A 13,569-nucleotide genomic window follows, 5' to 3' on the forward strand; every position below is an offset into this window, starting at 1 on the left:
CCCCATCCATTTTTCCTTCTATCATGAAAAATGCTCCAGTCCCTGCTGCAGAAAACAGGATATTACCACCTCCATGCTTTACTGTAGGAATGCTGTTATTTGGATGGTGAGCTATATTGGATTTCTTCCAGACTGTTTGGTGTTGAGGCAAAATAATTAAAATTTTAGTCAAATTTTAGTCTCAGCTGCCTCAGAATCTTCAAGGTGCGTTTTGGCAATGCTCAGTTGTGACTGCATGTGGCTTTTCTTGAGGAGTGGCTTTTTTCTTGCAAACCTCCCATACATATGGAGCAAGATTAGTCTCAATAATAATTCACGCAAAAGACACAATGCACAAATGTAGCTCACTTTACATGCATGAAACCTAATTCACATGCACGAAAAACGAAAAAAAAAAAAAAAAAAAATACATATATATATATATATATATATATATATATATATATATATATATATATATATATATATATTCACAAAAACCAAATCAGGTGCACAAAATAAGAATATAAATACATAAAATACATTTCACAAATGCAAAACACAATTCACAGATATACAACTGTGTACAAAAATTTGGGTTTCATGCATGTGAATTGGGCTACGCGTGTGCATTGTGTCTTTTGCATGAATGATTATTTAAACTAATCTCGCACCATACATACAAGTCACATTTGTTGTCACTTGCACACAATGACTACTCTTTGTCATAAATTCCTGCAACTGCTTCTGAGTTGCTGTCAGCCTCTTGGTCGCCTCTCTGACCAGTTTCCTCTTGGCTCTTTCATCCAGTTTGGAGTGACGTCCACAGATAAAAGTCAAATGGCTTTTTGTGCCACAGAGAAGGTGATTAACTACACCTGATTGAGTTTACAAGTCTTTTTTAAAAAGGGGGTAATCCTTTTTATCACCTGAATTTTTTATTTTCATTTTCTTTTAATTTTCTGACATGTTGGTGTTATAAGTTGCGCTGAGTAAATACAGCTGGATAAAACAAAAACTGTCTTCATTTCAGGCTGCAAAGCAACAAAATGTGATTATTTTAAAGGGGGTGATACTTTTCTATACCCACGACAGAGACAGACAGACAGACAGACAGACGATAGATAGATAGATAGATAGATAGATAGATAGATAGATAGATAGATAGATAGATCTCAGAATTGTGGATAGAAAGAACAAAGGATGGATGACTGATGTATAAATTAGAATAGTATGTAGAAAGAATTATGGATGGATGGACGGACAGATGATAGAGAGGTACTGTAGGTAGATAGAATGGTAAACAGAAAGAACCATGGCTGGACGGATAGACAGTATGCTAGAAAGACAGGCAGACTAGATAGATAGATAGATAGATGGATAGACAGATGGACAGATAGACTGCGCGTCTCTCCACCCGCTGACAGGCGGACGTCACAGACAAGAAACACCCTACAAATGACATGCCACGAAAAGAAATAAGTTACTCGGAGTAATATAATAAACCAGCTCACTTCCTCTGGCAATCGCAGAAGTGGCGGAAGTACGTCAGTTTGCCAGACTCCAAGCATTTACACTTCGCAGTGCGATTTGTGACGAGCAAGAACAGAGAGAAGAGGAGATGCGAATCATCCGCTGTCTCTTTAAAGCCACTTAGCGAAGCTTTGCGTATTCCGACAAACACGCCGACGTCTTTCCCTTCAGCTGCAGCGAGCGGGCAGCGTTCAGGAATGGACGCGTTCAACTTACTCTCTGCTGGATAAAGAACTCTTTTCCTGGTTGGATATGATTTGTTTTTGGTGGATTGTGTGCTGAAGAAGGATCTTTGGGGGATATAACAGCGTTTTCAGCTTGACGCGGACCGTGTTGTCTCGGATGGTTTCGTGGCGTCTCTTCATGCTGAAACTTACCGATGCAATAAGTATTTGTAAATTGTTTGACATACACGCGGATGCTTATTTTGTTGCTTCTGACACAGTGGGTCATGAAACGGGTGGAAATGAAAGCAGGGCCAGCAACATGAATCCAGCGCGCGGTCTGCATTACGTGCACACACTGATGTTGTTGTGTTCCGTTGCAACAAAGTTGCCGTGCGCTTGGAATTCACGCTACTGTAATTAAACAGCCATTTTGCACCTGTTTAATTGAAGCCAGGCGTTTCGATCCTGTAACGCTGTGGTTTGGATTATACACACGCCTCAACCTGCATGGATCACATTTGTTTATCACATTACGGAGCTTAACATCCAAGGTCATACTGTGAATTGTTTACAGGCTTCAGTATCTATGGGTGTGTTTTATTGATTGTGTGGAATCGATCGGTTTTGGCGTGATCGAGTGTCATTTTTTCTTTTTTGGTTCTTGCGGGGGGGCGGGGGGAGGACAACGCAACGATTTTAAAATGGAAGGGAAAGTGAAGCAGAGTCGCAGATCCCGTTCGCAGCGCGAGAGGGGACGGAAACGGGAGGCGCGCGCCGGGGAAGCCCGCGATCGGAGCCCCTCGACTGGTTCCGAACCGGAGCGAAGTCCCGGTAAAAACGCTCCGCCACGCTCGACATCCTCGAGCAGAACCCCTCGACCCCCCCGGAGGAAGAGACGCGAGTCTAGTTCTCAGGAGGAGGATATTATTGATGGATTTGCTATAGCCAGTTTCGTCAGTTTGGACCGTCTCGAGGTAAGAATCGGTTTAAATATTCTGAACACGTCCGACCGTCTGTGGCCGCAGCGACGGTTCAAGTTTTTTTTTTCTTCTTTCTTTTTCTTTATACGATTGTGATGACATAACCGCTTCTGAGGGTGTTAAACAGGTGTTTGCTGTTAACACAGCGCCGCATTCCAGAAGTTCCTTTCCAAGTTAGCGTTTTTGATGATATAATAATACAGGGATAGTAGCCGTCGTGACGTAATAGAGGTCACGTCTGTTGCTGTTTTCGCGCTGTCACTCTTGCAGAAGTGTGTCAGCTTTGTTTGACAACCTGGTCACTTCGAGGAATACAGTGAATCATTCTGAAGGGTCTGTTTGAAGTGTGCATAACAAGAAATTCAGTATCGACTTCAGTTTGTTTTGTGTTAAAGTGTTTAAATGATTCATGACAGCGGGAAGTTGCGGTTTTTATGGTTTTGGGGGATTTTTTTAATTTAGAGGAGCTGTAAATGTCACACATCTGTTAACATGCAAAACTGAGTCTCCTACAATGACTCTCCTGTGGCTATGACAAATACTGTCGTCCAAGTTGATTAAAAATAAGATTAATTAACTAAAAGTCTAGTTTAAAACCGTTGTGTTGAGATTTTGGAAAGACTAAAATACTCTACTTGAACCTTGAGTACGTTTTGAGTTGGAAATATCAAGGCATTTTGGGGGGGTTACTCATTTTTGACCTGTGCAAGTCATTTTTCCTTTTCATAACAGGTCAAATATGTGATATATAATTTCTTTAACCTAATGGCCTTAACACAGTTATGAGGAGCTTTATTATTTATGTTTCATGTTGTTGTTTTTTCTTGACCAAAATGGTTTCCTACTTGTTGGGTGCCACACTGACTTTGATTTGGCTATGTAACATGTTCAAGTAATATTTAAAAGCAAACTAGCTGCAGTGATTATTCTGATTATACCAACCTACTTAGGCCAATAGTCTTTTACATTACACTGCCTAGATATTTTTGAATTTAAGCCATTTTTTTTTAATTCAGAAATTGTAAAGTTGTAAGTTCATCATAGATGTATTATAGCCATTTTTATTAGTTCAGTTTTAGTGCTTTTTTTTGAATGGCCTAACATCATTGACATTGACCCATATGTAAATTAAAAACAGAAATCACTTATATTATGTCCCAATTGCTTCCTTAAGTCAAGGTAAAGTACTGTAAACCTTGTTTATAGAGTGAATGTGCGCTGTGTTTGTTTTGTGTGTGTGTGCATGTGTGTTCCAGACAGGATCACTGATTCATCAAGTGATATGTTTAAACTTGTTTTACCAATAGACAAGCTAATAAGGGCAAGTGAACGAGGGCTTTGCATAGGTGTTGTGCAAACAGCCTTGACAGAGGGTTGTATAGTCAGCTGAAGTTGTGGGTTATTATTGGCTAGCGAGTTTGAGTCTGTGTGGGTACATTCAAGACAAATGACAGTGGCCTAACATGACCAGTTAACTGTAAAAAAAGGGCTCAGTCACAAAAACAAACAGATATACTTCTACATTCACTGTGAAAACAGTTGGCATAGTACCTCTTGAGAGCAAATGATTTACATGTTACATTTATATAAAAAGGCCAGTCTGTGTTCATTTAAACATTAAACTGCTAATTGAGTGGTAATTTCTCTGCTTTGCAGACGTCTTCAGGCATTTGACCCTGATAAGTAGGCATTCCCTGGTCTGATTAATAATGACATGCTTACATTTTCATCAACACGTTCATTTTTGATAACAAACAGTCACGGTCTGAGCCCTAGAGACTATAGTCCTGCTCATATTAGTTGTTTAAAAGCACATCACTTAATATAAGTAGAAGGTGTTCTAGTTGGCATGATTCTTTTGAGAATCCACCCACACTAGCAGTGTATTTCAGGCAACTGCAGATAAATGCATCTTTCTCTGAACTTCTCCCTGTGTTTTGCATGTCTGATGAATAGTTAGAGTAGAGCTCTTCATCTGGCAATGGAAAAGAAATCCATCAGATGCATTTGTTTGATACATAATGGTTTGCTTCTGAATCAGCTTACCTGTGCATATGAATTTTTCCACATTTAAATGTCAGCTGTGGGATATGATGTGGTGTGGTAGAAGCTTTGAGATACATTTTTAGCAAAATTACATAATGTCTCCCAGCTCTTTAAGTCCTTCTGTGTAATAAAGTGCTTAATTGATAAGAATGCTGCAGTTATTCCCCTCTCATGAGAATGAGGAGGCTTGTGTGAGTGTGTGGTTGTTCTGGGTACAGGATGTGAATCCTCTTTGCTGAGCCGTATAGTTATATATTCCTCTGGGTTTAATGTTACAAGTTGGATATTTAATTGTATAATTTTACATGATGTGATTGTGAAGTGTTTTGTTTGCTTTTCTGTGTTATAGTGATGATCTGATCTCTCCTTGTTCTCCTTGTGACTATATCTGACTTCACTATAGACACAAAAAACATTTTATTCAATGATTAATAAATAAAATGAAAGCGAGGCTGATGATGGCATAGTGGAAACTCAGAAAGTTTTGGCAAGTATTAAAGCATTGTACTGTAATGTGTATCTCCAGTTTGAGTTGAGTCATCATGGCGTGTGTGTGTATGTATGTATATATATATATAATATATATATATATATATATATATATATATATATATATATATAAATAAAAATAAAAATGTTCCTTAAGGTTTTCCAGTGTTTTGTTTTTTTGCACAAAGACAAATATATAGGCTTATGTGGATAAGATTATATTAAACCCTCATATTGACCCTCTGTCTGAAATGATCAGTTTTAAGGAGGCAGGTCTCTTTTGAGGTCACTAAACAGCCACTGATTGGCTAACGTCATTGCATTTGAAGAAAAGTATCAGCGATCCCTTGATATTGCATGTGAGTAAGCGTTTTGAAAGCATTATCCACATAAAACTTCCAATTATAGACAAAGCATTATAAAATAGTATACTTCTGATTTGAAAAATCAGTGGATGAGGCCTATTGTGCGATGATGTAAAACCATTTATCGATGTCTTGCTCTAGCGGCAAATATCTTTGCTCGTGTGACATCACACAATATCTAAATGAACCATTTTTGGAGCTTGGTTATTTATTTATTCATTTCATAACGAGGAATATGTTTTAAGCTATGAAACCTGCAGGGTGTTTTAATAGTACAAAGACTTTTTATATGTCAAGGATATTTTGATGCACATTAACTGCTCTGAAGGTGTCAAAACTATTGATAACCATTCTAAATATTTCACATGTCAGACAGGAGGATGGAGAGATGTGGTTAGGCACTGGACAGAGTATTTATTAATGCTATATTTCACTTTTTGAAAGAGTTAGCACGTGAGTGTAGGAGATGAAGAGGTGGACATAAGGGAATGATAATGAAAACTGTGACCTAATATGCTTTTTTTAAAGATTCTATTGAGGTCATGTAGTTTCATTAGTGCTTGATTAACTTCAATGCTAGTCAACACTATGTTCTGAGAAAGACTGTAAACAGTAAGCAGTTTTCACGGCCACATTTGAAAATTCACCTTATTTATCACTTGTACTGTTTTCCAGGAATTTTTTTTTTTCTTGAAACACCCACTGGCAGAGAAAGCTGTTCAGGGAAGACAGAAACGACAGACTAGCGTTAGTGCTCCTCTGAAAATTGCAATAAAAATAATGGGGAAGAAATTGAGAGGAGTCATAAGTGGCTCATTAAGTAATAGAGTGTTTTCTTTTTAAACAGTCAGGCCTTTCCTGGTCCAAGTTTCTCATTCTGTGAAAACTATTACTGTTACACACTTGCACATTGAATTTGAGGATATGTTTTTCTGCTATGACTTATGAGCATATGAGTAATTTTTGACTTGTGTAGTTCCATCTGACACCACAAATGTTTGCTGTAAACTTGTTTCTGACGTGTTGGTGCCTGTTTTGACTTTCGTTTTCAGTGCTTTTGGTTATCCGAGTTGTGGTTTTCTGACTGTTTCTGGGTGTTGTTGAATCATTTCTCCAAACAAGTTTCAAATCATTATATGTACAGTTTTGTTGACTAAATATATCAAACAAGGCTTTAATCTAACCAAAGGAAATTCTTTTAGCTTCTTTATTTTATTGGCTTCTTTGTGTTCATGTAAGTGGCCATAAAATATATAGTATTTCAAGCAGTTTACACTTCTACAAGTTTAAAATTGGCAACTTTATACCTCGATATGGATTGCACATATATAGGATTGGGTAATACAGTTGAAAATTAATGTGATTTTATTATTATTATTATTATTATTATTATTATTATTATTATTATTTTGCACATATATATTTGTATCTTTACTCTGAAATAAAAAGGGAGATTTTATTATTTATTGTCATTATTATTATTATTATCATTTTATTTTTATTTATTTTTTTTACTTATTTTTTTACAGAAAGAGGAACTATAATGTTATGCAATAAATTAGTTATATCTACCAGTATAACTCTAAATAACTAAATCAATCCAATATATTGCCAAGGCCTATATTTGTCATTTTTTTTTTCATTATGGGAATCATTGGTGCTATATAATTGTACATTATTAATTTATTAAATATCATGTGAAATAGAAATTTCTTTGTTACAATTGTTATTTACTTATTATCGGCCATCAAAATACTAAAAATTAAATATCAACTATAATATTTACATACTAATACAATTAGTAAGGAACAGTAATATTTACCTACTTATAGTTTTACTAAAACGTTTTAAAGGTCATCTATCACTTTTATAAGGTGTTTGAACACAGTTTTGTGGCCACAGTCTGTGAAAACAACCAGCCTATAATGGTAAAAATCCACCCACAATTTTTTTTTTAATCCCAATAAATCATAAACAGTCTCTCCAAATGAACGGTTCCAGATTTCTCCCTTTAAAGCGTCATACTAGGGAAAGTCCCACCCATTTGTGACGCTCTCTGCCCTGTTAGCATAGACCCCACCCTGAGTGCGAAGCAACGGTCCACCATTACTGTTTTCTTGCTGTAGCTGCTGGAGATACAATGTCAGTGCCAAAAAGCCATTAAAAGTGTCGTGAGTTGGGACACACTAACGAACATAGGAGTCTCCATAGACCGTTAAAGGCACGGTGGTTCAGTTTCACTTTCGAGGGAAAAAAGGGAAAAAATGGAAAAGTCCTTTATGTTTGTGCTATTCGTTTTATGCCAGACTGCCTCACAAACGAGGGTCAGTTCAGCGCTGGAGTTGTGCAAAGATAGTTTCTGAAAGAGGGATCGATACCAACGATTTGTGCGCGAACGTCAGCTCCAGACAAAGTAAGCATCATGCGTCATATTTTGTTCTCCGAAAGAGCTTCTTGGCTCTCTGTAAGGCTAATGTTGCTAAAGCTACCATTGTCCCTGTCTGTTTTCACTGATGCTGTTTTCACGTGATACCAAAATGATATAAATAGGAAATAAATATAAATAGGAATGTGGTAGTTAAAAATTGCATATGAAAGCAATGTGAAGCCGACCGCTTGAATTTGTTCAGCTCCCCCAACTTTTTTTACACCCCTCGGGCCGGGGGCCCCAACTTTTTTTACACCCCTCGGGCCGGGCTTCTGGCCAATTTTCATGTCATAGTTCAGCAAGCCGGGCCTTGGGCCTGTTTTAGGTTTCTCGTTATTTTTATATTTTAGACATCCATCAATTAGTGATGAAAAAAATGCCTCCATATCCTGCGCACACTTTAGCTTCCATTCTCCGTAGAAACTATTGAATGTAGCGCACATTTATCTGTGTAGGTTTAACGTTTAAACATTGCTATATGCTTGAACTGATTTATATCTAAAGATTTTATTTTAGGCAAGTTGTGATGATTTGAGAAGGCTAAATTGATTGAATATAGGCTCACTGTCTGCCACTGGCCACTTGGTCGTTACTTAAAAAAAAAATGAATACTTATATTTAACGAACAAAAAATGCTCCACATGTTTTTCTAAATTAACTTAATAAAAAAAAAAAATGAAACTAAATATAATCACTTTGCTATTACATACAAAACTGAACTATTTTAATAGCTTAACAGTAGTATAAGCTGTTTAGGGAGATGGGGGAAAAAAGACGGTCTCGGGCCGGTAATTCTGATAAGCTGTCGTACACAGGCCAGGCTAGGGCTTAAATTTGAGGCCCGTGTAGGGCTCTAGAGCTCATAATGTGATAGCACGCGAAGGCACCATGAGACCAGCTATGTCATTTTTTTTTCTCGTGCCATGCTCTCCGTCTGTGAAATTCATAAACACGCATTTACTTCACAGTACAATCAGATTGGGTGATATTGTCCTGTTTTGCCTGGAGCATGAGATCTTGAAGCTCCGCCCTCTCCTGAAAAAGGAGGCGAGAGCACCAGCTCATTTGCATTTAAAGGGACAAACACAAAAATTGCGTTTTGGCTCATACCCTAAAAGTCAACAACAAGCTATACAAAATTATCTGTGGGGTATTTTGAACTAAAACTTTACATACACACTATGGGAATATCAGAGACTAATTTTACCTCTTGTAGAAAAGGGCATAATAGGTCACCTTTAACATGAAAAAATGCCTTGCAGGGAACTTTTTTTTTCAGTGCAAATTAATTGTTGAATTGTTTTAAATCGATTCAGTGAAGTGAAAGTTAATGGACAAATATTAAAACAATTGCCCTTTTCACAGTGTTGCTTTATTTAATATCATTAACATAATCATCATGATTATATTGGCAATTTTTGATAAATCACCAGGTCTTACTTGCACATTATTGCTTCTTAGTTGGCACAGTCGGAGTGAGAGTGTGTGTGTGCAGTCTTGTATGTTGAGCCTCTGTGTGTGTCTTAGAGCATGTTTTCTTTATAAATGGCGCTTGCTGTGAAAGCAATTAGCGTAACAATTGTCGACAAGCTCCTGCTCTGAACGTGAGATAGCTGCCTTGGCTCCACGGGGAAACGCCTTTATGGTCTGACTAATATTAAGAATAATTGCTGAGAGTGCTATTCCCACATTGAAATAAGATATGGAGATGGGAGAGGTTCTTAGCAGCCTATCTTCCCCTCTCTCACACTCATTCCCTCTCAGTTACCCTCCCCTAGTACGTTTTATTGCATTTATGCTTTGCTGATTGGTGTGAAACAAAAGGCCTGTAAGCCTCAGTAACCTATTCAGAGTTAACCTAGGTCTTGATTGGCTGAGCGCTAGCAGGAAAGGTCATCAAACCAATTGCAAAATGTAATTCTCTGTCCCGTTGGATCTGATGACTTATTGAAAAATGTGTTCCATTTGGACATACAGGGAATTTTATGTATACAGCTCATTTGCATGAGATGATCCCAGTTTATAAAAATATGTTCTCAGAATATTTTGCTAATATATTAAAGGGATAGTTCACCTAAAAATGAAAATGACCCTATGATTAACTTACCCTCAAGCCATCCTAGGTGTATTCTTTCAGATGAATTTAATCTGAGTTATATTAAAAATGTCCTGGCTCTTCCAAGCTTTATAATGGCAGTGAATGGGGGTCGAGATTTTGAAGCCCAAAAAAGTGCATCCATCCATCATAAAAAAGTACTTCACACAGCTCCGGGGGTTAATAAAGCATTTCCGAAGTGAATTGATGCGTTCGTGTAAGAAAAATATCCATATTTGAAACTTTATAAACTGAAGGCCTTTATTAACCCCCTGGAACCATGTGAAATACTTATTATGATTGATGGTAGGTATGTAACGATTAACCGCAAGCCTGTTGAAAATCGATTCAAATATATGATGATTCAAATCGTTGAGATGCTAAACAAATCGCAATTCTTTTAGGGGGTAGGCGTTTATATGAATGCATGTCTGAAGGGAACTTACTGTCTTTAGAAAATATAAAGAATTTATTCTTTCCATCCATCCTCCCTATAAATAATACAAAATAAAATAAATAAATCCATCCCTGCTTTGTTTACAGTGGAAACCAAGGAAACGCTTAAAGCACCACCTGCTGGCAGAGAGTGAATCTGCTCATCTGCTGAAGGTTCATGCAGATATTTTTATGTATAGTTTCACAAAACTGAAGTCAAACCATGCTTCAGAATTATACAATCTAATTTAGATTTAAAAACTGCTCATGTTGCATGTAGCATCTTTGTTTGGATCATGATTAAAATGCAGTGGTTGCCTCTAATTTAAAATGGAAAAAGCACAGACAAAGCCTTATTTTGTTTATACAAAGAGATTTATTTTGTGTTACTTATTTATTTGATTTAGGGCTTGTTTTAAAATTTCAATTTATTTTTGTAAATTACTTTTACATTATATTTAAATTTTGTCATTTAGCAGACGCTTTTATCCAAAGCAACTTACAAATGCAATAATATGCAAGTACTATATTAGTATATTATTATAGTGTTATATTTCAATTTTACAAAGAAATGTGCAGCATTTTGTCCAAGCAATAATAAAAGGACACATTTAATTTATAATTGGTCTTAAATCGAATTTTGTTAAAGGAAAAAAAAAATTGTGAATCGAATCATGAAATCAAAATCGTGATTTGAATCGTGTGTTAAGTATAATCGTTACATCCTTAATGGATGGATGCACTTTTTTTGGGCTTAAAAATCTAGCTTGGAAAAGCCAGGACATTTTTAAATATAACTCTGATTGTATTCATCTGAAAATCATATACACCTACTGTAGGATAGCTTGAGGGTGAGTAAATCATGGGGTAATTTTCCTTTTTGGGTGAACTATCCCTTTAAGTTGATAAACATTATTTCTAAATGGTTTTTGAAAGTTGCTAAAAGTTTTAAATTATTTTTTCCTTGCTTACATGCTTATTTAATACTTTTTTTTGCCAATTTATTATTATTATTTTTTTTCAGGAACTACCATATTTTGCACGATTTAGTAATTTAGTCATAGTCATCGGCTTTCTGTTTTTCTGTTTGAACAAAAAGTGTCAGCACCCTACTTGAACAGTCGCTCCCAGCACTTCTCTCTGTATTCTAGCTCACAGCTTAATGACTTCCTGCCAGGGCTAAATTATGTGCTCACTTCATAACCCTCCCCCCTCCCCCCTTCGGCCCTAACCTCCCCTCTCATGCACTGCTCCAGGTGCTGATGAAACCGTTCCCCTTCTGCATAATCATATTTCCTCTAACATGAGCCAAAAACAGCCAGACAGCCAGAGCTGATTTTCTCCGGAACTCTCCGCTGTACTCGTCCCTCATGATTCCATGACTTTTAAATGGTTAAGTGGGAGACTTAGATTCTGATTAGATACAGTATGCTTGTACAGAATTAGACACAAGTAGGAATTCTAGACAAGGCAAGGCAAGTTTATTCATATAGCACATTTCATACACAATGGTAATTCAAAGTGCTTTACATAAAATAAAAGAAAATAATAACAATAAAACAAGGAATTATTGAAATTACATTTTTTTTAAGAATTTAAGAAAAATGTAAAAATTGATTTAAGAGGTTTAAAATGAATTTAAAACAGTTAAGAATAGAAAATGATTATACATAAAATATAGTGCATTCTAGAACATAGATAAAACATAACCACACACATTTTTAAACTATAATAATTGTGTGACTTAATATGAAGGCTTAGGCTACGGATATTTTTTAGATATAATATTTATATATTTTATGATATTTATATAAAAATAAATACACAACTGTCCAAAAGTTTGTGGTTGGAATTATTTTTTGAAATAATCTATTTTATTTTTTTATTTTATTTTTTAACCAAGGAGGCATTTATTTGATTCCTAAAATACAATAAAAACAGTAAAATTGTGAAATATTGTTGATTACAATTTAAAAGAAGAAGTTTTTCTCTGAATATTTGTTTTATGTAGTTTATTCCTATGATGGCAAAGCTGAATTTTCAGCAGGAATTACTCCAGTCTTCACTGTCACATGATCCTACACGAATAATTCTCATACGTTGATTTGTCGCTCAACAAACATTAACATAAAGTTCATTCTTCAGTTTTTGATTGTGCATTTATTCCAGTGAATTTCTGCTGAATATAATACTGTTATCCAAGCTATTCTTCCATTTTCCTGTTGCTGAAACATAGCCTCGAGCATACAGATGATCTGTGGTTAGTGAACATTGACGTGCAGCGTCAACACTTCCAGAGTAGAACCTCAAGCTGTCACAGCATGAGTCAGAGCTGGTTGCTTCCAGTGTAGACATTGTGTTATTGTCTGCAGGCAAGTTCTGGGTGGGGGGCTGATGTCTTGGAAATCCTCTTGCCAGCAATCTTACAGGTGTGAAATGAACATTCTAAAACAGGATTACTGTGCCAAAGTTATTGTGTGTTCTAGAGCATTCACAAAGAATGAATGATGCCAAATCCAAATAATGAAATACTCTTTTACTTTTAAAGTCATGTGAAAATAAATAGGCTTAACTTTTTATTTATTGGCGTATTTATAAAGGGCTTTCTATATACTTTATTTTTAATAACTAAGAACGCACATCCAATAAAACTGAATGGTATTTCAGATTTGTCTTTCACTAATTACAATTTCACTTAAAACACTTTAGCCTAATTAGACAAATGAAAAAGCATTTGATATCCCCTCATTCTTGGAGAAAAATATGACACACACTAGCTTAAATATGGGTTCACCTTCAAAGAGGATAAACATAATTTGTGCTGACCACATTGTGTTGTGTATGGTGAATTTTTGGCTGCTGAGAGCATGAACCCATTGTAATTCAGCTGTCATTTAGAAACATGCAGACTATAATGACTGTAAAATACTTCCACTGTTGTTTAAGCATTTACAAGTCTGTCATGTTAATAATTCAGCAAATTGTTGGGCCTACACAGTTTCTGGAATTTATAGGAATAGTTCACCCGAAATTGTAAGTCTGCTGAAAATGT

The 13,569-nt window shown here is 36.1% G+C and overlaps 1 protein-coding gene across 13 annotated transcripts in view; it reads left to right on the forward strand.

The window, feature by feature from the left end:
* Positions 1-1,491: 1,491 nt before the first annotated feature.
* The window catches only part of LOC109090335 (autism susceptibility gene 2 protein homolog), a 292,074-nt gene continuing 279,996 nt past the window's right edge, over positions 1,492-13,569 (forward strand). For 8 of the 13 annotated variants that reach the window (XM_042753696.1, XM_042753644.1, XM_042753713.1 and 5 more), the window contains exon 1: positions 1,493-2,653. In XM_042753696.1, coding sequence (XP_042609630.1) covers positions 2,381-2,653 — 273 coding nt within the window. In that variant the 5' untranslated portion in view covers positions 1,493-2,380. Of the gene's footprint in view, positions 2,654-13,569 lie in introns of all 13 variants that reach the window. The other 5 variants (XM_042753647.1, XM_042753662.1, XM_042753671.1 and 2 more) reach the window with 3 other exon arrangements.

Source organism: Cyprinus carpio, chromosome A5 (genome assembly GCF_018340385.1).
Source record: "Cyprinus carpio isolate SPL01 chromosome A5, ASM1834038v1, whole genome shotgun sequence".
Classification (NCBI taxonomy): Eukaryota; Metazoa; Chordata; class Actinopteri; order Cypriniformes; family Cyprinidae; genus Cyprinus; species Cyprinus carpio.